The sequence below is a fragment of the Sminthopsis crassicaudata genome, chromosome 1 (assembly GCF_048593235.1).
Source record: "Sminthopsis crassicaudata isolate SCR6 chromosome 1, ASM4859323v1, whole genome shotgun sequence".
NCBI classification, from domain to species: Eukaryota; Metazoa; Chordata; class Mammalia; order Dasyuromorphia; family Dasyuridae; genus Sminthopsis; species Sminthopsis crassicaudata.
The window spans coordinates 246,332,221-246,357,753 of NC_133617.1; the positions used below are offsets into that span (position 1 = coordinate 246,332,221).

The window sequence follows — 25,533 nt, forward strand, 5'->3', positions numbered from 1 at the left end:
GACATGCTACAAATGGCTTGATTTATTACTTTATTGATCATTAACTTAAGAAAGTGCAAATGCAAATTTAAATTTTAAAAGGTACTGCATTTTTTGTGTGCCACTTGTTAAAAATTTACAAGCATATCACTGTAAATCTCCTTTGATCCTTAAAATAATCTTGTTCATAGGAAGAGAGAAGGGAAGAAGCATTTATATTGCACCATTATGGATCAGACACTTGGCTAAGCACTTTTTTTCCAAAAAATTTCAAATTTTATCTTATTTGATCATCAATAACAGCCCTATAAAGTAAAAAATATTAATATCCTCAATTTACACTTAAGATAACTGAGGCAAATTTTAAGTTGAGTGATTTGCCCTGAGTCACACAACTAGTAAGTGTATAAGGGAGGTTTTGAATTGAAGTCTATTTGTCTCCAAGCTCAGTGCTCTATCTACTACACCATCAGCTGCCATGCTCAAATAGTAGAATGAAAGTAGAGTGCTGAAATGGATAGAGTAAGTGTCAAGATAAAAATCTGAACTCATGACAACCTGGTTCCAAATCAGAAATCCTTTTTCACTATTTCACTTTGTTATAAGGAGCCAAAAATTTCTGAGCTATAGACCTGGCTCTGACATAAGTCTGCTATGTAATCTGGGAAGGCATTTTACCTGTCTCTGTAAAATGGGGATAACGATATTTGCTCTGTTTATCTCACAGGACTATTCTGAAAAGCAATCCAATTCATCAGGTGTTTAGTAAATGATTACTATGTTCATAAAGAAATCAATAGCATATGACTGACTTTGAGATAGTGAGAAAGGCTCTGACTTGAAATCAAAAGACCTAAGATTGCCCTACACTTACTAGCAGTGATTGAGCATGTTACGTAACCTCTTTGAGACAGTTTATCTGAAAAGTAGGGATATTGCTTCTTGAGCTGTCTATCTTATAAGATATGTAATGAGAAAAGTATTACACAAACTGTAAAGTGCTTTATAAAGACGAGCTATTTTTATTACATTCTGTTAGGTGAAACTAGATATGAACACAAATTATAATAGTAAAAAATGCAACATACGTACATACGATATAGATAGATAGATGATAGATAGATAGATAGATAGATAGATAGATACATAGATACATAGATAGATAGATAGATGATAGACAGACAGATAGAGGCCAATGTGTGAGATATCATTTCTGATTGAGTGGATCAAGGGTTTCCTTGAGAAAGTAGCATTTGAGTTGTACCTTAAAAGAAGTACAAGCAGGCATGGTGAAGAAGGACAGTCCTGATAAATGGAGCAGTGTGAGGAAAAGCATGGAATAAAGATTAAGTGATATGTATTGTTGAAAAGATAAATGGTCAAGTTTGATTGAAATATAGAAGTCATACATATATATTTATACATATATATTATAAATAAATAAAATAAATAGAAATATGAGGGAAGAATATAAAAGGTAGTTTATGACAAAGTTATGAAAGGTTCTGAATGACAATGCAAGGACTCCCTATTGTGTTCCAGATGCTATGGTAAGAGCTACAGATAGAAAGTAGGATAAAAGATAATTCTTGCCCTCAAAAATCTTGAGTAAAATGGAGGAAATGGCATGTAAACTACTCTGTACAAACAAATCATATAAAGGATAAGTTGGTAATAATCAACAGAGGGAATTACTAGAATTAAGAGGGATTGGGAAAGGTTTACTGTAGTAGATAGAATTTTATCTCTGTTTGGTATGTATTCGAGGACCATTTTGTAACAGAAGAAAATTTCTTAACAGAAGAGAGATTGGCATAATCAAAGCCAAATTATACAAATAACAATGTATAAGATAGGTTTGGGTAAAGAAAGAATGAAGGTTAGGAAATCATTTGATAGGTTACTGTGATAATTCAATTAGAAGGTTATGATAACCATAGTAGATATGGGAGGGAAAGGGATGAATGTGTGAGCTATTAAATAAGTAAAGTCAATAAACATTTGGTAACCTGGTTGAATCTTAAGGATAAGAGGGAGAAAGATGACATTGGGGTTTCATAACCAATGGTTAGGAAAATGATAGTGAAGAAATCAGACAGAAAAGCAGATTTGTGAGAAAAGATGGTGAGTTTAAGTGTCTGGAACTTTGAGAAGGAGGTGTTCCATATGCTGTAGAAAACAAAAGATTGGCTCTAGGGATTCAAATTTAGAAGTGATATTTGAAACCATTGGAGTACACAATAAGATTCCTAAGATTGCCAAGAGAATTTTAAGAGGGAAGAGATTTAAATCGGTTTAATTAGATAATATAGTACCTATGTTAGGTCCTAGAAGAGAAACAAAATTTAGATTAAACAGGTTTCCTTCCCTCACAGAATTTACCAACTTGTAAGGGGGCATGACATATACAGAATTACTGTAGTACCAAAAAAAAAAAAACCAACGATACAGTAAATTTGAAACCAAATGTTTGGTGAAATTGAAAGGGAAATGGTTAAAGATGAGGGAAGTTTTAAAGTATGAAGAAGAGAAACTGAAGGAATTCACATCAGATACTCCAAATCATTTCAATAAAGGAAAAAGGAATACTTTCTGAGAGTGTAGAGCAAAAGGGGTAGAATTAGAAGTAAATCTGAAAATAGTAGATTATAAAAGAAAGAACTACTCTGGTCACATTTTGTTTAGAATTGATCATACTACATTAATTTATAAGGGAGAACTGAACCTGGAAGGTTCTCGATTAATTAGGATGCTGATGGAAGAAGTAAAGCTAAGTAACATAAAAAAGCATAGTCTGGCCTCTGTAATGTGTGTTCCTACTCTACAGAATTGGGGATACCTGCTTCCCACAAGAACTGAAATAAATGAAAAGAAAGAAAGAAAGAAAGAAAGAAAGAAAGAAAGAAAGAAAGAAAGAAAGAAAGAAAGAAAGAAAGAAAGAAAGAAAGAAAGAAAGAAAGAAAGAAAGAAAGAAAGAAAGAAAGAAAGAAAGAAAGAAAGAAAGAAAGAAAGAAAGAAAGAAAGAAAGAAAGAAAGAAAGGAAGAAAGAAAGGAAGAAAGAAAGGAAGGAGGGAAGGAGGGAAGGAGGGAAGGAAGAAAGGAAGGAGGGAAGGAGGGAAGGAGGGAGGGAGGGAGGGAGAAAAGGAGGGAGGGAGGGAGGGAGGAAGGGAAGAAGGGAGGAAGGAAAAAAGGGAATGATGGGAGGGAGAAAAGAAAAGAAAATAATAGGCCATGTTCAGAATACACACTGAGAAATTTAATAGGGTATTGATATATTAATAAAAATTAGCAAAGAACAGTGAGAATTCAACTAAAATTAAATAGCATCATCAATGCTATAGCATTCATCAATAGCAATAAATAATAGCATTAAATAGCAATAATCAATTAAATTATTATCAATGATAAACTTTTGTGATTTTCTCCAATGATGTTTTGCAGAACCAGGACCAGAAATGGAGAATATTTGGGGCTTATCAGTATAAATGAGTTCAGAGCCAGTAATCAACATAAACATAGATACAAAGTTATAAGGTTGCATTGTATGAAGAAAAGCATTCGACCAAATATATCAAATGTTTGCAAATACTTGCAAAAATTAGTAGGAACCATGGAAATGGAAGCTATTCAGGAACTATCTTGTAGGAAATCTATAAGAGATAACTCTTTAACTTAGACTAAATTTTTTCCATGAAAAAGATTTGATGAATATCTTAGCATTTCATGTTTCATTGAATTTTAATAATCAGATGACCATCAAACAAGGTTTTTTAATGTCTTTCTAGGAATTTTGTATAATTCTAATATATTCATGGGAGCTAATTAGAAATAAATAACTGCATAGTTTCTTAAAAGAGATCCATAATCACTCAAATTGTTTGGCATAACTATCCACATGGGGAAAAAAAAAACAACTGGATGAAAAATGTCTATTTTCTAGAAGTTGTAAAGATAAACTATAGAATTGTCAAGTAATAGATAAAATCAGATGCAGAAAAACAATTCTCATTAATTTCCTCACAAAGGATAAGGATGAAATCATTGTTCAATTAGTACCCTCTCCTTTTGCTCCTATTACCTGAAGTTGTGGAAGCCAGGTTCCACTCACTTTGAGAAAAAAGGACAGAAGTTTTAAAGTAATTTAATTATGGTAATAAAACAGGCAATATTTTCTGTGAATTATGTGAATTCTGTACATTAATCTAATCTATTGAAAACTTTCAACCACTTTCTTTTCATTACTAGACACATTGGTGATAAAGTTAAGTGCTACCGATGCAGATGAAGAAAATCATTTGAATTCTAAAATTGCTTACAAGATAATATCTCAGGAGCCTGCAGGTTCACCACTATTTATTCTGAACAGATATAATGGAGAAATCCGCACCATGACAAATTATCTTGATAGAGAGGTAAAACTTTTTACAAATAATTAAGTCTCTCCCCTCCCCCTCTCCCTCTCCCTCTCCCTCCCCCTCTCCCTCTCCCTCTCCCTCCCCCTCTCCCTCTCTCCCCCTCCCCCTTTCCCTCTCTCCCCCTCCCCCCTCCCCCTGTCCCTCTCCCTTTCCTGGTCTGTCTCTGTCTCTGTCTCTTTCTGTCTCTCTCTCTCCCCCCCTCTGTCTCTCTCTTCCTCTCCCTCCACCCCCCACCTTCATTTTGAAAAGACAAAAAGATGATGTAGAGTGTACATCAATTTTCTTACCCCGTGATAGAAAGGAGTTTGGGGGAGGAGGGAAATCCTTTGAATAAAGTTTATATTCCTTTTCCTTTTTTGAAATCTACTAGATCTATAAGAAGAAGGATAAGAGATCTTAATTCTTTAATTATTACATAACATGTAACCCAATCTTCTTATTCATCTTCTTTTAGGAACACAGTACTTACAATCTTATTATCAGAGGCTCTGATCGGGATGGAGCTGCAGATGGGCTATCTTCAGAGTGTGATTGTAGAATCAAAATTATAGATGTCAATGATAATTTCCCAACATTAGAACAAACTTCAGTAAGTTTTGCTCTTGACTCTATAGTGTTATCCACAAGTAGAAATTATATATCTGTTTCTAATCATCTCTGAGCCTGATTCTGACGATAGTCACGTGAACTTTTTCTGAATATTTCTTGGAATTTTCTGGTGATTTACCTTCCGAATACAATTCTTCCTTTGCAACAACAACAACAACAACAAATTTCGGTTCTGCACATATATATTGTACCTAGGATATACTATAAGATATTTAATATGTATGGGAATGCCTGCCATCTAGGGGAGGGGGTGGAGGGAAGGAGGGGAAAAATTCGGAACAGAAGGGAGTACAAGGGATAATGTTGTAAAAAAAAAAATTACCTATGCATATGTACTGTCAAAAAAAGTTATAATTATAAAAATTAATTTAGAAAAAAAAGGAAAAAAGGAATTTTCTGGTGAATAACACTTTATAATTTCATTTTCATTAATTCATGCAACCAATTATTAAACTATTAAATTTCAAATATATTCAAAACATCATTCAAGACACAGGAATAGAGATTCACTTAAATAATGCTGTGAGATTGGACTGTTAAAAAAAAAAGGTTAATTTCCTATTTTACTGTCACATATTGAATAAAACCAAAATTACTTATATTAATACTTCCTATAAAAACTTGGTTGTAGAATATTACTCTGCTCCATTTACCACTAAAAATTAGAAAATACAAATAATAGTTTCCAAGAACAGTTTTTAAATATTGCACAATTTTAAACATTACATTCATGTTTTTACTACATGCACTCCAACAGAATAGAAACAATTAATAAGGAAGAATAATAGAAACTACCAGATGTCATGTTAAAAATACCCATCTGAGAATGTAGTCATGAAATTCTCCCTTCCACTCAACTGAATTTGTCTCATTCCATGAACCACAGAATAACTTTAAAGCAAGATTTTTTAAAATTATTTTTTTTATTTTCCCCAATTACATGTAAAAACAATAATTAGCATTAGATTTTTAAATTTTGAGTTCTAAATTTTCTCTCTCTCCTCACTTCCATCATTGAAAAGACAAGAAATTTAATATAGGTTTTATGGCATGTAGTCATAAAAAACAGTTCCACATTACTCATGTTGTAAGAAAAAAAAAAAAGACTATTGTCCTTAACCTGGGGTTCAAATACCTCCAAAAACCTCTGTGGATAGATTTCAGGAGGCCTATGACTTTTGATAGGAAAAAAAAATCTTTTTTTCTACCTAATTGGTTTCCTTTGTAATTCAATGTGCTTTATATTATACTCTTAAAAGTATTTTTCTGAGAAGAGATCCAGACTGCCAAAAATACCATGATATTAAAACAGTTCAGCACTCATTTTAAGGATATGTTTCAGTCTTTTTGCTGTGGTTGCCAAAATTCCTAAAGGTCTGAGGCAAAGTCAATGAATATTTATGAATTTCATAGTCCTAAAAATGATCATAATAATATAATAATAATTTCCCTGACAGAGTTATTGCGAAAAATAAACTTTGTAAAACTTAAAGCCATTTGTAAGTTGTATCTACTTCACGAGCTTGTTTTGAAGAAAGTATTTCACAAATCTTCAAGTGTATAAATGTGAATGAGGATAATGAAAATTATGTCTTATAACAGGTTTTGTTTTTTGAAAACATTTCAATTTATGGTAATGCTGTTAGTTCTGTCATTTTAGTATTCAGCAAGTATTGAAGAAAACTGTTTAAGTTCAGAACTGATACGATTTCAAGCAATTGATCATGATGAAGAAAATACTGACAACTGGTTGGCAGACTTTTTCTTTGTCTCTGGAAATGATGGAAATTGGTTTGAAGTACATACTGACCCAAGAACCAATGAAGGAATTTTGAAAGTCGTTAAGGTATTGTATGGGTTTGAAAGTTGTTTTTATTTTTATTACATTTCGCTGAATGATCTCCTTTGTTCCCTTAACACAAAAAAGAAAGGATTACCTCTCTTTTTGCCTCTTCTTTATTTCAGATTGCATTTTCAGAAAATATTCACTTGGCACAAATTCCTTGGGGGGGGGGGGAAGTCATATGCTCCTGGTTCAATATCAAATGAGCTTCTCCTACGCAAAGTAGCTATTCAATAAATCAACAATTTATTGAGTCTAATATGTGCAAAGTCCTTTTTGGATTCTTATGAGGGGTACAAAGAAGTCTAATACATGATCCCTACCCTCAAAGAACTTAAAGTCTATTTAGAGAGAAAAGTAAATGATATGAAAACTTAGATAAAAATACAAAGCATTGATGTTTAAAACTATAAAATAATGAAAAAAGCATAAACAGTCTTTTTAGTTCATGTAGCACAGTTACATTGCATTACTTCTCATGTGATCTTACCATTTCTATGAATGTAGATATAGATGTATGACATGCATTTATTTCTATTTTTGCTGATTTAATATTTCAGTTTCCAAAAGAAGGTGGACCTGAGAAAACCGGCCTCATTAAAAAGCATTTGCACAGTTTAAGAGGAAAGAAATAGGACTTTTTCTTCACTGTTTGCTCTTAATCCTGTTAAAAGAAAAGGCTTAAATATGATCCTATGATCTGCTGTGGTCAGTCTTTCTTAGACTTCTCATTTAGCAATCTATGGTCCTTTGATGTATGGATCTTTGAGAAAATTCTCCTTTCTATTAAAATAATCTTTCTTAGTAGTAGATATATTATATACTGTGGAAATCAGAAGAATGTACAAATCTCAAGAATCAAGACAACCTATGTCTACTGATTTGTGACTCTGGACAAATCATTTAATTTCTCAAGATACTTTATATGCTTATAATGTATAGATCATATGTCTTTCTTCATTTGAAGAGGGGATTTACTCACTGGAAGTTCCCTAAACCAATAAAATCACAAAGCAAGATCCCTCCAAAATGCTGTTAAAGGGCCATTATTATTCAGGTCCCCATTAAACAAAGAATAAAATACTCAATAGTATAGTTTCTCAGAACTTTTTTAAAATTCCCTACATATAAATACAATATTTTGAATATAATCTATGCCTTATAAATATTTGTTGAAATTAGAAGATTGGTCTAGATGGATTCTAAGGTCCCTTACAGTTCTATTGTCTAAGGATTTGGGGGACCCTGGATAATGAAAAAATAGTTATTTAAACATAGTCAATATGCTTTGCTTAATATTAATCCATATAACAGCTTAGTGAGCTCATTTTCAGAAATGTATGATTGAGGGGTTCTTTCCCACCCTGACTCAGAATATGAGCCTGACTGCTTTATTAGCTTAATACATGGAAATAAAAAACTTTTTTAAAATTTTTTTTTATTTTTTACTGACAAATGATATAAATCTGACCTTGTATAATAAAATCTCATTTCTTTGGGGAGGAGAAAGAAGAAAGGTGAAGTAATAATAACAGTGGTTTCTTCTCACTAGACTAGGCATTCCTGGGGCAAACAAAAAGAATGGCATTAAAATTATAAAATCTTCAAGGAAACTTAATTAAAGTCTAAGGAGAAAGCACTGGTTTGCCAAACAGTATGAAACAAGGGTTGAACCTAATTCCTGAGGGATCAATTATGTCTTGATGAAAGCCTGTGAAGAATTTACCTTGATAAGAATAAGCACTTAGCCAAAATATTTCATGTTGTCACAAATTTGAGGGAACTTGTATCTTACTTAGTACTGCTGAAAAAACAAGCTGTTTCCTTTTTATTTATCTTTGTTTAGGAAATTCATTATCTTTGCTTAGGAAATTCATTAAAAGCAATATTCAAATTGGCATCTTTAGTTCTCTGAAATAAAACTGTTGACCAAACAGCTCAGTCTTCTTTAACCTCTCTTCCACTCCTATTTTCTCACCTGGTAGTTATAGAATAACAGTGTGAAACCCCTTAAATTAATTACCCCAGTTCTCTGAAACTATACATTTCCTAATTGTCTCAGCTTCCTGTTTATTCTTTATTTCAAGTTTCTATCCTGATCACAATTACTCTTGAGGGTTAAGAATTTTGGGCTTGCAATTAAAAGAACTATATTCAAACCCTGACTTGGCTATCTACTGTAACTGTAACCATTGGTCAAGTTGCTTCTCCATTTCTGGACTCAGTTGATCTATTTGTAAGATGAGGAGATTGAACCAGATGACTTCGGAAATTCATTTTTCAGCTACATAGGACCTCATAGTTCATGAAATCTAGTCAAATGGTATCACCTTCCTTATGTCCTGGGAATCTGTATTAATGGCCACTTCTCCTGGAAGGTGACCCATTCCTTTCTGAGTGTGACTTTGATGAAAACTCATGAAACCAACCAATCCATAAGCATTTATTAAGTACCTATTTTGCTAGGGATGAGGGTTACCAAGACAAAATCAAGAAGTACCTTCCTTCAAGGAGCTTACTTTGTACAGGAAGAAATGACAACAGGTCTTCAGGAGGTCTTCCTGGGACCTTGAGTTCTTCCTTCATTTTTTTTTACTTGGATGCCATACTGATTGATGTTAAACTTTATTCTCCTTTATTCTGAAATTTATGTGTGTACATTTGTGTTTATGTTTGTGTGTATCAGATGTTTCTCTCTTCAGGAAAAATTAGGACACATTTTAGATTCTTTCATAAAATTTCTTTTCCCTTAACAATAGAGAAGCAGTTGCTAAGGAGATTGTCTAGAATGTCCTAGTCCTATTTTAAAAATGCAATTTGGAAAATGAAATACTCACAAAAATAAACCAAAGAAATTATTTCCTTAGTAGATGGTACAGATTAAGATGTTTTGTCTTTAGGATGTTTTATCTGAAATAGTGTAGCTAGGTGGTATGGTGAATAAAACAGTAGGGTTAGAGTGAAGAAGACCTCCATTCAAATCCAGGCTCAGAAATTTTGTAGCTGTGTGAGCTTGAGCAAGTCATTTAATCCATTTGCCACTAGAAGGAAATGCAAACCCTCCAATAACTTTCCCAAGAAAGCCCTATGGACAGAGATCCATTGGTCATAAAGACCCAGATACTCCTGAAAGGACTAAACAAAGGTATTTAGAGTTTTAATGAAATCCAAAAACACCTCACAAAATATACTCTTAGAAATATATACAAATTAGCTGATACAACTTCTCTTTCTTCTGTTTTTTTCTCTGCCTTTTGTTTTGCTTTGTTTTGTTTTTAACTGAGACCTTTGATTTCATTAGTTTAGGAAATTTCCAATGAGCAATTTCTATTGTCATTATTATCCAATCAAATGAGTTGAATATGTGCATGATCTACATAGGTTCCAGGTGATTTTTCTCTAGCTGATGAAAGGTAAACCCATAAAAAGCAAGAAAAGTCATTTTTTTTTTAATACCTCCCATACCAGCCCACCACCTAGCACAGCAGGATTTCCAAGAATACTTGTTACTCGCTTGATAATGTCTGTATGGATTGTATGTATGGATTGTAAATCAAACATTCTCATTATCCTCAAACAATATTATTTCTGCTCCAGGACAGAATCAAAGAATCACAAAATTTATGTGTTCAAAGGAAACTTAATAATCTTATTAGCAAAGGAGTAATACTAAAGCAGAGGGGTTAAGGAAAAGGCCTGTTGACATCATTTTACAATTAGTGGTAAATCTGTGACAATATCTAATAAACTTCTCACATTTTATCATTTCAGATGTTGGATTATGAACAGATGCCCAATATGCAACTTAGTATTGGTGTTAAAAATAAAGCTGAATTTCACCCTTCTGTTGCCTCTCACTACCGGATCCAGGCCACTCCTGTCAGGATACAAGTTATTAATGTCAGAGAAGGACCAATATTTAATCCAAACTCTATGACTTTCAGAGTACAAGAAGGCTTGAGAGGAGATGCCTTATTAAATTATGTCCTTGGAAGATATACAGCCACTGATCTGGATACTGGAATTGCAGCCACAAATATCAGGTACAACCAATTTTTGCCCATCATTTTAGTGTGGTAGACCATTGTTAGATTAGTTATTCACTTATGCAAAACATAGATAGAATAGACAGACAGACACTCAGACAGATGGATAGATAGATAGATATATAGATGATGATGATAGATAGATAGATAGAGATAGAGATAGATAGATTTTTAAAAGAGAGATTATTGTAGCGTTTGAAATCTTTCATGAAATTGTCAGAGGATCACTTCTAAATAGCACCAATCTGGAAGTTATCTAAGCCTATGACCTAGAGGTGAAAGAAGATGAAGGAGAGAGGATCTTAACTGGTATCATGTGCTATTAGAAATTGAAGAAACCAACCCGTTATTCCATTACAGTCTTTAATCTTCCAATCGAATGTGCACCGTAAGCATTGAAACCCTAAGAGCAGAAGTACCTTAGCATATTATTTAAAACAAATACTTGGCAAAGGTTTTGATTTAAACACTCAGCTCATGTCAATAAATTCTTAAGAGAAGGACTTAGAGATATTTCAAAAATACAACTAATTTGAAGAAACCTCTAAGAAAGAGTGAGGAAGAAGTAACTGGGTGAAAAAATATTAGCATAGATTAGATGTACCTTGGCAATTCTTTGGTGAATTCTAAACAGGTATTTTGTCTTTAAATAGCTCCCTTTTATCCTTTGTAATTTCCTTCACTCCCCTTCCTGCTTGGGAAAGTCCTTCTTTGCAACCAACTAAAAATTGTTAAGTACATAGCCAGACACTACTAAATACTGGAGATATACAGAAAGGCTAAAAAGCATTCTGTTGTCTAGTTACATACAAAATATATCCAGAATAGAAAGGACAGATATCAGCACTTTGGGGGATCTGAGAAGATCTTCTGAAAAAGGTAGGGCTTGAGTCTTGAACTGAGTCTTGAAAGAAACCAGGGAAGCAAAATGGCAAAAGTAAAATTTTTAAACACTATTTCCAATATTTACTAGTTAGGTGACCATAGAAAAATCACTTAAATTCCCTGAACCTCAGTTTTTTTGCTCATACAGTAAGAACGAGTTGATATATCAATGTTACTTCTTTCACAAGATTCTTATAAGGATCAAAGGAGAAGAGTCCTTATATGTGAAGGTTTTTGCAAACCCTCAAACACTATAGGTTATCACTGGTGTTTTACCAAAGCATGAGTAGGTTTTGTCATATTGACTCTCTAAGAGTCAATCTGTCTGCTAAATCTATAGTATATTTTATCACATTAGAGCTTTTTGAAATTTACAATGATTCATCAAAGCACAATACTAAGCTTTGTTTAAAATCAAAAACAGATATATCATGGGACACGATGCAGCCAGCTGGTTAAAAGTTGACTCAAGGACAGGAGAGATACAGTTTTCCAGAGAATTTGATCCAAAATCAAAATATGTTATCAATGGGATATACACAGCTGAGATTCTAGCTGTTGAAGGTAAGAACATTATTTCCAATTTGTCTTCATAGTAATTTCCTTCAAAATTCTAAATACAAATGCTTGCATTGGAACTAATGCCTATTTTTTCAAACTATAAAATTAAATGATATTAAAATTTTAAAGCTTCTTTTAGAAAACATGAAGTGGCTCTAAATTATGAGGATCAAGCAGAAAGGTCTGTCAATGTGATATCAAGACCCATGATGAGCTTAAAGTATACGGAGTATAATTAAAATGATAAACTATTAGTTATATAGTAGCTAGATAGAAGTGTGGGGTCTCCTCTATGTAATCTTTAACTTAAGAATGACTTTCATGTATGATAGTACATATGTCATATCAATAACTCCATTAATAATTGACATTAATTGACATTTCAGTTTAGATTCAGTTTAGATTAATTGACATTTCAGTTTAGATTCTACCTTTTCTGTGAAAAATAGTCCTCCCTTTTCCAGACAAAAATGGCCCCTAGTGTGTAGCACAGTGCAAGGTACACAGTAGGTACTTAACAAATGCTTGAATAATTAATTTAACTCCTTTAAATTAGAAGTAGCAATTATTTCCTATCTCAATAGATGGTCACCTTCCATTTTTAAAAAATATTTATATTTTGGCTCAGACGAGCCACTTATTCTCCTATATATTTGTAATTCCCGCAGGAAAGAAGTAAGATTCATCATCTTGCTCATGGAAGATGCTCAATAAATACTTGTTGAGTTGAAATGAAAAAAATGAACAATGCATCAAACGATAGTTAAATTTATCCTTTAAGACCTTTTTTTAAAAAAGTCTAAAATATAATTTATGTCTCCTTAATCCTTTCTAAAATTCTGTGATTTTATACTCAGACCCCAACAAAACATTATCTTGTTAATTCATTTTGCTTAAATTCAGAAGTTTTTTTTCCCAATAGCTTGTCATTGTTTCACTTCTAGGCCGCTCAGTATCAGAACACTTCTACCTACTTATCACAGGAAATGTGATTTCTCTAAATAATTGTGTTTGTTTGTTTGTTTTTAATAGAGCAATTGGTTTGCAAATATTATCATAAATTTGTAAAATGTACAAAGGTACCCTATTACAGATTGAGAAAATAGCAGTGAGAAAAAAATTTTATCTAAAGTCCAAATAACCTTCTGCTTGCCTTTGAAAACAATTAGCTGTCAGTTATGTGGCTGCCAATATCTCTACCTCAGTATTACAACTTTAGCCTCAATCATTCCCAACCAAAAAATTCAATGGATTATCCATCACCAAGGTGAATCTGCTCAGCCCACTTCTTTTACAACAACCAGTAAGGCATAAGACATGGCATTGAGTATTACCAATTTGAACTATTTGTAACACTGTTGTTTCAGATGGCATTGGGAAAACTGCAACAGGAACAATATGTGTTGAAGTTCCTGATGACAACGATTTCTGCCCCAGAATTTTTTCTGACAGTGCACATATCTGTGTAGCTTCTCCATCAGTTATTATTTCAACAAGAGATGATTCCTTTGGTTCACCCTTTACATATTGTGTCATGGATCAGCCACCAGGGACTGCTGATTTATGGGATATCAGATCAATTAATGGTAAGCAGAATGCGAGCTTAATATCACTTTAAAATCTAAGAAGTAGTCATCCCTTTCTCAAAGTATTTGGTTCATTCTAAAGAATTAAATTAAAGTATATTGCACACATTTAGAATACTTATAGGGAAGCTTAAGGATATTCTTTTATTTTAAATAAAAATACAAATAATTTATTAATAAGGATTAGAACCCTTTTGGAAGAGATAAAATTAATTCTCAAGTTAGACATTAGCTAGTTTTAAATGAATGCAAGTGATATGAGCAGAGATTATATCACAGCATGATGAACCTGGAAGATTTTTTTCAAACAATAATCTTCATTGAATCCCTCATGGGATTGGCAGATAAAGAAACTGTGAAATGAAATTATTTCCTCAAAGTCAAACATTTAGAGACAAATCTAGGACTTTGTGCCCTGAATTCTAAAACCAGTTCTCTTTTTTACCATGCCCCACTGCTTCCCATAACACCTCATCTCAAAATCTTTTATTCTTTTAAAAGTCATGGTTTAACCCATTATATAGCAAAGCCAGGAACATAAAATTCTTTTATAATATGCATATCTGACATTTTGGATTAATGGCTGTTTTTACTAGTTTGGTGTTGCACTTGCTTTTTTTTTTTTTTTTTTAAATTCCCCTTGGATTGATATTTAACCCCAATCCAGAAATTCTAAATCCTTTCTCTACCACCTACTATGTGGCCCTGAGCAAATCAATCAAACTCTCTCTGGATCTCAATTTCATTATCTATAATGACTAGGTGACCTCAAAGGTTCCTTTCCACTCAAAATCTATAATCTTGTAACTCAATATCTTAAACAAATGTTGCTGAGAAAGTAAAGAAGCATCATGTAGCCTAAGAAAACAAATAGTAATTGGAATGATTCTAAATTAAAGGAAATATGTTTGAATAAAGGATTAAAAAAACCCTTTTACTTCTAGACAATGTTGCTGTACACTTCTATGAGAAATAAAAGCATGAGCAGACAGGTATCTTGCAGACATCCTTTCTAACTGAAGATTAGATGATTCTTTTAAATAAAACTAACCTTCCATTTCTTTTCTTCCTTTGTAAAAGCTACCTCGGCAATACTCACTGCTGTGCAAGAGTTATCACTTGGACTTTATCAAATTCCCATCTTAGTGAAAGACATCTTTGACAGAACTTGTGAATTGCCACAAAATATAAAATTAGAAGCTTGTGATTGTGATAGCAACCCCATGTGCTCTTACTACAGCACAACCGGGATCTACCCTGGGAGCCCCAGCATCACTATCATTACTGATGACAATTATGGGACTATGGCTGGTGACAGAGATGGCAATGTGGGACTTGGACCAGCTGGGATTGGTCTGATTGTCCTAGGTCTCTTATTACTTCTATGTAAGTATTCGGTTAAGCTCTTATTTTCAGTGGATTTTCTAAAATCAAAATACAGCCACTGGATTACCTTCTCATGTTTATTTGATGATTTAAAAAATAACATTTGTTTATTCATTTACTTATGTATACTGTATATATATATATGTATAAGTATATGTACAACTATATATATATGCATTTGTACATATGTCAATGTGTCCATTATATACAACTATATATGTATAATAATATTATGATAACAAAAAATATCTTGGCAAATAGTTATCAACACTGGAACTTGATAATCAATAGACAGGTCAGTTTAGACATTTGAAACTAAATGGTTTGTGAATTGGAGGAGTATTAAAGCACGTTAATAGATGGAAATCTGGACAGGTAGGTGGCAATGTTAGGGAGGTCTAAGACTAACCAGCATAAGGGCTGTCCTGAATAATAAAAGAGAGTTGTGGTAGTTGGATAGCAGATGGTTATATGAGGAAGGTCTGGAAGCACTTAGCTGGGATCTAGACAAGGAGATCCAAAATCATAGCATGGGACAATGGATAGAGTAAACTCGGGAGGACCTAAGTTTAAATCTGGCTTCAGATGCTTGATACTACCTGTGTGACCCTATTCAAATCATTTCCTCCCAATTGCCTTGTTTAAAAAAAAAAAAAAAAAAAAGTCATGAAGGGTTGAGATTCTGTGAGAGAATTATTTGAAGTAAATTACATTGAATTAGAAGTTAGAAGTGGTGAATTCTAGTCCTGGCCTTTCTACTTTTTCAATGAGGGATGTTGGACTTAACATCCAGTCCAGCACTTGGTCTCTAAAATAAAGGTTGAACAATCTCCAGTATTTAGCTCTGGCACTGGATGATCTTGAATTTTTTCTCTGAGCCTGCCACCAGAGGGTGGCATAATCACATATATTTGACTATATCTAAGGCAAAAAAATATAAATTAAATGATTACTTTAAACAATACTGATATTCTATTGTTAAGCATAGGAAACAACTCTTTTTTTGACCAGCTCCCTTTCTTAGTAGAAAGTATTGTAAGCATCTTCTGATCTACTAGAATAGCCAAGTATAACTTATAAAGGCTCTAAATATGAGTTTTTTATGTTGTTGATATTCTTGTTTTTCCTGGAAAACAACTCTATTACTATTATAGAGTTCTGACACCATTTTAATTGCGAGCAATAAAATGATTTCTCACAGCAAGAATCAGGCCCCTAGAAATTTTTAGTTCTGTCCCCAGAAACTTGACCTAAAGAGGACCTAAAAAGAAAATATGAAAGATCTTGAGGATGTTGCATATTTTTATGGACTGTTGGTCATTTTTTCACTTATGTCTGATTTTTTTGTAACACCATTTGCAGTTTTTTGGGCAAAGATACCAGTGTGTTTTGCCATTTCTTTCTCCAGCTCATTTTACAGATCAGAAAACTGAGGCAAACAAAGTTAAAGTCCCAGTAGCATTTAAGATCCTTGAGAGCAGAGATTGTTTCATTATTTGTTTGTCCCCAATATTTGGTGCCTGAAACATGGTAGATATTTAAGGAAATTTGCTGACTGTGTGATTGAGTGTTTAAAATTTTAAAGTTCTATCCATGACTCTATATGCATACATATGTGGGGGAAGAAGAGTTACCATTTTGCAACTTTACCTCCCTTCTTAATTTTTTTTAAAGTAATGCTTGACTCTGGAATTTACAGACGTTTTATTAAGTGTCCATTTTTCTGTCAGTGATGCCCCTCTTGCTGCTTCTGTGTTGCTGCAAACGAAAGGCACCAGCAGGCCTGGGAACTCGATTTGCTCCTGTGCCTGAGGGGGGAGAAGGAGTGATGCAATCATGGGGGATAGAAGGAGCCCATCCGGAGGACAGAGTGAGTTTCAATCTGCTTTCCTTCATATATAAACCATCAAATATATGTAAGTAGAAATGGAGACTGAAATATGTGGGACATCTTGGCAGTTTTTCAACTCCCAAAAAACAAATGAAGACGAAAAAATAATAAGCAACCTTGGAGAAAAAAGAAATTGTATCACGATATTTATTTTATTAACTAATATTTTGTTTCTTTCAGGATGTCTCCAATATATGTGTACCAATAACAGCCTCCAACACACAGGATCGTCTAGAATCCTCTGGTTAGTAAATGTTACTCTGTTTCTGTTTCAGGGGGTTGTACAAGTAGCTCAGAGCCAATTAGTCCAAACTCATTATTTTATAAATGAGGAAACTGAGAACTAGGAAGTTTAAATGAATTTTCTGAAATCCCACCCAGAGAACAAGTGGAAGAAGGAGGATTTTTCCATGAAGTCCTTAAGGACAGGGATGATCTTTTGCCTCTTTTTGTACACTCAATTTTAAGCACAGTGCCAGGTGCATAATAAGCACTTAATAACTTTGCATTAATTGTTTGATTAAAACTAAGAGATGGAGTTGGAATATACATGTGCTTTGACTCCATTTACTGGGACATGTGCTTCTATCATATCAGGAAATCCCTACAATCATACCTATTACAGAAGCAGCCTGAAAAATTAAGTTTCCATAGGCTACAATCATGAGAACTATCCTAGGCTTAGGGTACTCTGTTTTTTCTGTCAATCAATAAGCATTTATTGAGGTCTTCCTATGTGCCAGGAACTGTGCTAACCACTAGAAATATAAAGAAAGGCAAAGAAAGTTCTCCGTCTTCAAGGAGCTCACATTCTAATTAATAACTTCCAGAAATGTACATATAAGGTGTGAATATTAGAGTGGAAGTAAAAGAAAATATCTAAGAAAAAGGTACTACTCAGTAAAGTGTTAGGAAATTATTTTTGCAATAGCAAAAAGAAAAAGAAATGGGAGCATCTTCTAATAAAGAATTTACAGGTTCTTCTCGTACATATGGACCTTTCATGCCAGTCACTTGCATGCCCAAGACCCCCTTAGAAATCCACTCAGGCTAGTGGATAGGCTTTTTAGGAAAGATGAAAATAATTCCATAGCTCTAAAACAAGCATATTTGTCTTGCATGATCATTGGGGAACTAATCCAAAATTGCTCTCTTTCAAATTTCAAGAACAGTCTCTCAGGGAAAAGGTTGTAACTGAGATTGCTAGTGGAAAGCAGACCTCTCATCCCAGTACTGGGCAAAGACAATCTGTGGAAGTTTTTAGAAAGCATTCAAATACTCACAGTCTTTACTTGTTTTTGTCAACATCCCTATACATTAAAAAAAAAAAAAAACTCTCAAGTAGACAATATAGCTTAATCAGCCCACAAAAAGAAGTGGCAGCTATATCCTAGATGGACCACTATTCCATTAAGTTCTACTGCAAACTATCACTTTAGTTTTCAGATAGAAGTCTAAATTATCTGGCTATCCTCTGGATACCCTCATATGAATTAGCAACATATTTGGTTTCTATGTCCAGAGATCTCAGAGAAAACTTGGGATGTTAGAAACATAAGATCATAATTTGGGAGCTAAAAGAGACATCATGGTCATTGAATCAATAATAAGACGGGACTTCAAAGTCATCATCATCATCATCATAGCTAGCATTTATTATATATTGCCTTTTATGTGTCAGGCATTATGCTAAGTATGTACTTTACAGATATTATCTCATTTGATCTTCATCATAAAAATGTTAAGATAATTGCTATGATTATTCCCATTTTTAGAGATGTAGAAACTGAGGCAAAAAGAGGTCACACAGCTTATGTACCATTTCCCCTAGTTTTTACCTGCCTGTCAATTTTTTCATGATAGAACTTTTTCAGTAAATAAGAAAAGGACCATGTATTTAAGAGGACGAAGCACTACAACTATCTCCATTCATATGACATGAAAATGCACTCTTTCCAGAAATCTATACCAACACATATGCAGGCGGAGGTACTGTTGAAGGAGGCGCTTCTGGAGTATCTGGTGTTGAGCTGAATACAGGAGTTGGAGCAGCACTGAGTCTTGGGGCTGGGGGACTTGCAGGAGCAGTGAGAAGATGGGGCTCGGCCATAGGAACACTGAGGGAATATGCAGAAACAGGCGTGAATATGGCTTTCTTGGACAGCTACTTCTCTGAGGTAATCCCTTCATAGACAACAGAATCAAGGTTCATAAATGACGATATGCTCTGTTTGGTCTGGGGTCTTTTTTGGTGTGAGTCTGATAATCATGTTGCATAATATGGTTTAAAAAAACTATCACAAAGCACCTCACTAAATAGAACATTACAGCTTGAATTACAGTGAGGTTTTAAATCATACGCTCTATGGTAGGAATTTAATGAAATTCTCACTATAATCAGGAAAAAGTATTTAGAAGTGTGCTCCAACCCTGTTAATACCAATATTACTATAATCAAACAAGAGAGTTGGTAAGCCTAGCATTTGTACCCACTGTGCATCAACACTATGCTTAATGCTAAGAATACAAAGAAAGCAAAAAAAATTCCTATTCTCAAGGAGATCACAATCACACACATACACACACACACACACACACATGTGTATATATAGATATATATGTATATATGTGTATATATACATGCACATATGTATTGTGGATATGTGTGGGTGTATGCATGATATATATGTATATATGCATACTGAGCATACATATATGGTATACATGTATACACATGTGTATATATATGTATGTGTAAATATATCATAATAGCTTGCATTTATGAACACTATAAGGTTTGCAAAATACTTTATAAATATTATCTCATTTAATCCTCACAACAGTCCTGGGAGGTAGATGTTATAATTATTCCTATTTTATAGGTGAGGTTTAACTGATGTTAAGTTACTTTCATATGGTCAGTAAGTGTCTGAGATTGAATTTGAGGTTGGACTTCCTGATGTCAGGCCCAGTACTCTAACCACTGGTACCTAAATCCCTCTATAAATCCAAACTTTTATTTATAAGATTGTGTTTTTAACTTCTTTTCAAGTATTATAATAAATCTTGATGCCAGGAATAGTTAAAAAAACAAACAAACAAACAAACAACTCTTTCTAGTTTTTCTTCCTTTTAACTCCAATAGCTACAAGAGTCTTTTCCCTATCCATCTTAATTTGGAATTTTTTACTTTTGGAATTCCCCATCTCACTTGGTAGAGCAAGACCTGAAATACCCTGAACAAGTATGATATATCAATCCAAAGAAGGAGAAAATTTCACAAGATGGAAAGTGGTAGCTTGTAGTCGAACTTAAGAAGGGGGTTTCATAAGCAAGGACAGGCTTGAACCTTCAATTAAAACAGGACTAGGAGGGAGAAAAGGAAGAAAACTAAGAATAAGAAAGGGGTGGAAAACAGAAAAAAACAAAAACAAAAAAAAACAGAGGGACACAATGTCATATTTTAGAAAGAAGAAAATTATATAGGGGCATGTAGAAATCTCACTGTGAACTTGGGCATACAAAATGCAGTTTTATTTTATGTTGGAACACAATAAAGCCATATATTCCAGGAAGGAGAGTGAAGGAGAAAGAAAGAGAATGATGAAATCAGACTCAAGAGATTCCCCAAAAAACTAGCTGTTTGCCTTGGGGTAATATGCCTAAGCTTCATCTTCTCAGTCCATAAAAAAGGGATAAATAGCAGTCCCAGACCCACCTCATCTATTTTGTGAGTATAAACAAGATAATAAGCATGTATACTGCTTGGAGCTCTGGAGACAAGAACTCCATATAAATTCAGAGTATCGTCATGCTCATTATTTCCCCAGAGCAAGTAGTTTAACTAGATACTTATGTCTGGATAGAACCTGTGAAGGTTTTTTGTTTTTTTGTTGTTGTTTTTTTTAATATTAGTTTTAACCTTTCACTTATTGAATCTGAAAATTATTTCTTTGACCATGGTTTGGCAAAATCTAACTTCTGGGAAATACAGAGATTTACAAAGGATCAATTCAACAAATGCACACTTAATATGTCGTATGGAACTATTTCTCTTTTGGACTAGCCCCTCTTGGCCTTGAGCAAATATTCAATAGAATAGGGAGATGAGCTCAATCTCAATCAATAAAATAAACTCAAAGCATATTTAATGGAAACTTAGTAACCCTCAGAATTTGGGGGAAGAAGTAAAGAGTTTAAATTTTTAGTTCAATATAATCATGCAAATTCATAAGAATATGACTTCATTGAGACAATAACTAACAATAATATCCCAAAAGATACAAATACACAAGAAGGATTTCTGCCAAAATCGCATAACTAATTTATAATAATTGATATGTTGTTATATAGTGAGAGAGAAGTGGAAGATAAAGAAACTGAGACAGAGATAGAAAGAGAGATATATCCAGAGAGATAAAGACCGAAAGAGCAAGAGATAGCAAAAAGAAATACAGAGATAACAAGTTATAGAGAGGACTAAAAGAAAACAGTATGTAGCCAAGCCTTTGTTGAACCTGAGGGGGAGGGGGGAGGCGGGGAATCTTTAAGACAAAGTTCTATGGGCATTTCATTCCTGAGTTCTTAAACTCCCTCAAATCTAATCAGGTCACTTACTCTCTTTTTTTAATCTTTGTAGCATGCTTCCTAATTCCCCTAAGGGTGGAAGATAAAATCAAAACTGCATTCTAAAATCTTCAATAAATTTAACTGTTTGTTGTCTGGGGCTCCTTTGCTTTTATCAAGATGGCCCTGCCTTGTCAACAGGAAGCTGCAACTTTAATCCAGCTACACAATTCATTGCTGCCTTCTTTTATAAAACCTATTGTTTTGGTTAAAACTGGGATTTGGTTGAGCATACTTGGTAGTAAAAAGTGATAGCTTTAACTTTGGAAGCTTCTTACCAGAAATCCAGAGGAAAACAAACCAGATTAAAATTTGACTAATTCCAAATTCAGATTTTCCATCACTGCTGGTAAATCATCTCCTGGAAGGAAAAAAAAAAATCTTTTTTTAAATAAAGCACTTGCTCAGTTTGTCTTTGTAAGTAGAGATTTTCTGAGGCAAAGTTGGATAATTCATAGTTTGCTAAGTATTGAGAAATATAAATTTAGAGAAAATACACAGAATCACAAAACTAGATACATTCTTAGAGAGTGGGGAATTCAACTTTTTCATTTTATAGGTAAGGAAAATCCAGCCCAAAGATTTTAAAGTATTTTAGTATAATTCAAATGCTTAGATATTAGCAGAGCAAAGATTAGAATATAGTTCCCAAAATCCTAGTCTAAATTTTTTTCTATGTCATATCGCTGTTTCCAAAAGAAAAGATTAAATTTCTGTGATCTTAGTAAAGAGAAACCCCATTCTCACCCCAGCCAATCATTACATTAGCCTAATATCATATCATTAAACAGCAAATAATTCATACTGTTTCTTTTAATTAGTCTGACCTACTTAATTAGCAGCTCATTTCAGTTCACATTCCAATTTGCTTCAGTGTTTTATTATTCATGGGAAGGAATGGAGGAATTAATATGGCCTATGCAATTTACAACCATGAATACTCTTGTGGACTCTGGCTGATAACAGCCACTAAACCCAGCAATTAGAGATGGATCTAGCTGCCAGCACTATTGAGTATTCATCAGAGAATGCCATCACTGAGCAGTAGTTTGACAGTGTATTTGAAATTATATTTAGCACAAAATCCCCAGGGGTGTGTAAAAAGAAAGGGTTATCCCTGAGATTTATCTTTTTTTTTTTTTTTTTTATGAGTGTTTCCAAAATAAAAAAAAAAAAAATCAAGGATTCCCTTTTTATATGATCCTGAATATTATTGTTGAATCTAGAAGAGATAATAATGGCTTAGAAAATTCATGACACAGAGGCAGCTAGGTGGTGCAGTGGATAGAGCACCAGCCCTGAAGTCAGGAGGACCTGAGCTCAAATTTGACCTCAGACACTTAACAATTCCTGGCTGTGTGTCTCTGGGCAAGTCACTAAACCCCAATTGCCTCAGCAAAAAAAAAAAATAAATAAATAAATCATGATACCCATTGTCTTCTCTGAAAACCTTATCCCCAAACATTCAATTAACTCTAGAAAAAAGCAAGTTTTGTCTTAGGCAGCCTCTCACCTTCCCAGGTAGTCCCCCTTTTTCTTCCTAGAAATCCATAATCCCAGGTATTTCCTTTGTACTCTAAGCCAAAGAGACATTTCCTCTTAGAGCTACCAGTCACTATGAGAAAACTCATTAACACACCAGTCCAGGGATACTCTTGGGGCAGATAAGCTCCAAGAAACCTAAGGAATTATTCTTTAATATAGAATTTAGGCAAACCCTTTCTGATTCACCTAAATAATGTCATGGAAATAACCATCAACTCTCCTACTAGTAATTTTATTCCTATACATAATCATTAAAGTCTTGGAATTTTGCAGTTAAATTTTCTTGCCAAGATTGCATTGACTCTATTCCATGTCTTCATGGGAGAAAAGACCAAATATTTCTAGCTTCTCAGAAAACATATTGAACATATTATTTCAGATATACAAGGGGATAAATCCCCAAAGTCAGAATTTAGCCTCTAAGTAGAACATGGGAATTATCATTAAAATCATTTCCAAACATTAATACTCCTTAAGTGTTCCTGCAAATATAATGCACCCATTATAGCCACTTCCCCTTACAAAAAGATCTTAGCTGATTTTCAGTCCATCATTCTGCTGGACAAAAAAAAAAAAAAAAAAAAAAAAACACATAAACACCAATGTTTCTATTGCTTGGTAAGAAAGGATAGTTTTAATTCTTTGTCTTTACTTTATCTTTAGAAAGCATATGCTTATGCAGATGAAGATGAATGTCGACCTGCAAATGACTGCCTCCTTATTTATGATCATGAAGGAATGGGGTCTCCCGTGGGCTCCATTGGCTGCTGCAGCTGGATCGTAGATGACCTGGATGATAGCTACTTGGAAACTTTGGGTCCAAAGTTTAGGACTCTAGCCGAAATCTGCTTAGACACAGAAATTGAACCATTTCCATCTCCTCACCAAGCCTGGATCCCAATTACTACTGATCTTCCCCTCCTTGGAACAAATTACATTGTCAATGAGTCTTCAGCAATGTCTCTTACAGAGGCAGGATTCCAGGCAGAAATGGCAATGCCTGATCCCATGATTCATGGTGATATTATAATGACAGAGTCATATAGCACTTCTGACCAGTGTGTACAACCAACTACCATTATTTTTGAACCTCAGTTAGTTCCCAATGTTCTGGTTACAGAAACAGTGATGGCACCCGCCTATGCTGTGCAAGGAAACATTTGTGTGCCAGCTGAGTTAGCCAATACACATAATGTGATCTACACTGAAAGAATAATACCAAGTCCAGGTATGACTGCCATGAGTAACAGCAGTATGACCGGTGGTTGCATGGGCACTGGGATGAGTGGCAGTGGGATGGTAGGCCCTGATATTCAAGTGACCCAAATAGTAAGTCCAGATGTTCACGTCTGCCAAACCATGGGATCCCCAATGACATCTCGACGTAGGGTAACACAGCACAGTACTGTACAGTACTTCCAACCATAAGGTCTTTACTAATGATATTCTCAGTAATATTAATGACATATCCATAATCATCAAAGTTAACTGTCCTAAAACCTATTATCATACTCTTTTCGCTTAGTGCTAAACACTCTAAGTTCATGCCCCATCTGTTATAGAAAGTTTGGCCAAACACTTTGAGTGAAGATTTCTTCATGATTTTTAATCAAGCACCAAAAGTGTGTTAAAGGTACAGTATTCTTTAGCACAAGGCCTAGAAACTTACTCCTAAAACAGAGAATTCCTAAAACCTTCAAGACTTCCAAACAATTTATGAAAATGCTCTGTCCTGATGCTTGAATTTTGCTGCAAATAATTACCCTATTCTATATTCACCTGCTATATTACTGTACCTCTAGAAAGGAAATTGCACTAAAGGAGTTCTTTAGAACGAATTTGAATATTGAACAGTCTTATTTGGTTCATGAAAACTACATTTCAAAAGAGGGAGATCGAATAGTGAATCTCCTCCTTAAGAGATCATTTGAGACTAGACTTCCTCTTCAAGGATTTTCTCAACAGCTGAAGTAGTTAGGATAAGCTTAATATAATCTGGGAAAAAGGAGTTTTATTGCAGAATGTATCAAAGGTAAAGGTTCATTGCATGGAATAATACAGGGAAACCATTCAACATGGATGAATTTAAATTGCCCCTTATAATTTCATATCATTACCTATAAATTAAACTGAAAATAACAAAAGCAGCTAAAGGAGTGAA

General features: G+C 33.9%; 1 protein-coding gene across 1 annotated transcript in view; it reads left to right on the plus strand.

Moving 5' to 3' along the window:
• DSG4 (desmoglein 4) overlaps positions 1 to 24,800 on the plus strand; it is a 33,420-nt gene extending 8,620 nt beyond the window's left edge. Inside the window, exons 5-15 of the mRNA XM_074279408.1 lie at positions 4,225 to 4,391; positions 4,849 to 4,983; positions 6,664 to 6,849; positions 10,618 to 10,889; positions 12,202 to 12,341; positions 13,706 to 13,924; positions 15,005 to 15,310; positions 17,041 to 17,180; positions 17,382 to 17,445; positions 19,161 to 19,378; positions 24,036 to 24,800. Of these exons, the coding sequence (XP_074135509.1) occupies positions 4,225 to 4,391; positions 4,849 to 4,983; positions 6,664 to 6,849; positions 10,618 to 10,889; positions 12,202 to 12,341; positions 13,706 to 13,924; positions 15,005 to 15,310; positions 17,041 to 17,180; positions 17,382 to 17,445; positions 19,161 to 19,378; positions 24,036 to 24,800 (2,612 nt within the window). The remainder of the gene's footprint in view (positions 1 to 4,224; positions 4,392 to 4,848; positions 4,984 to 6,663; positions 6,850 to 10,617; positions 10,890 to 12,201; positions 12,342 to 13,705; positions 13,925 to 15,004; positions 15,311 to 17,040; positions 17,181 to 17,381; positions 17,446 to 19,160; positions 19,379 to 24,035) is intronic.
• The last annotated feature ends 733 nt before the right edge of the window (positions 24,801 to 25,533 follow it).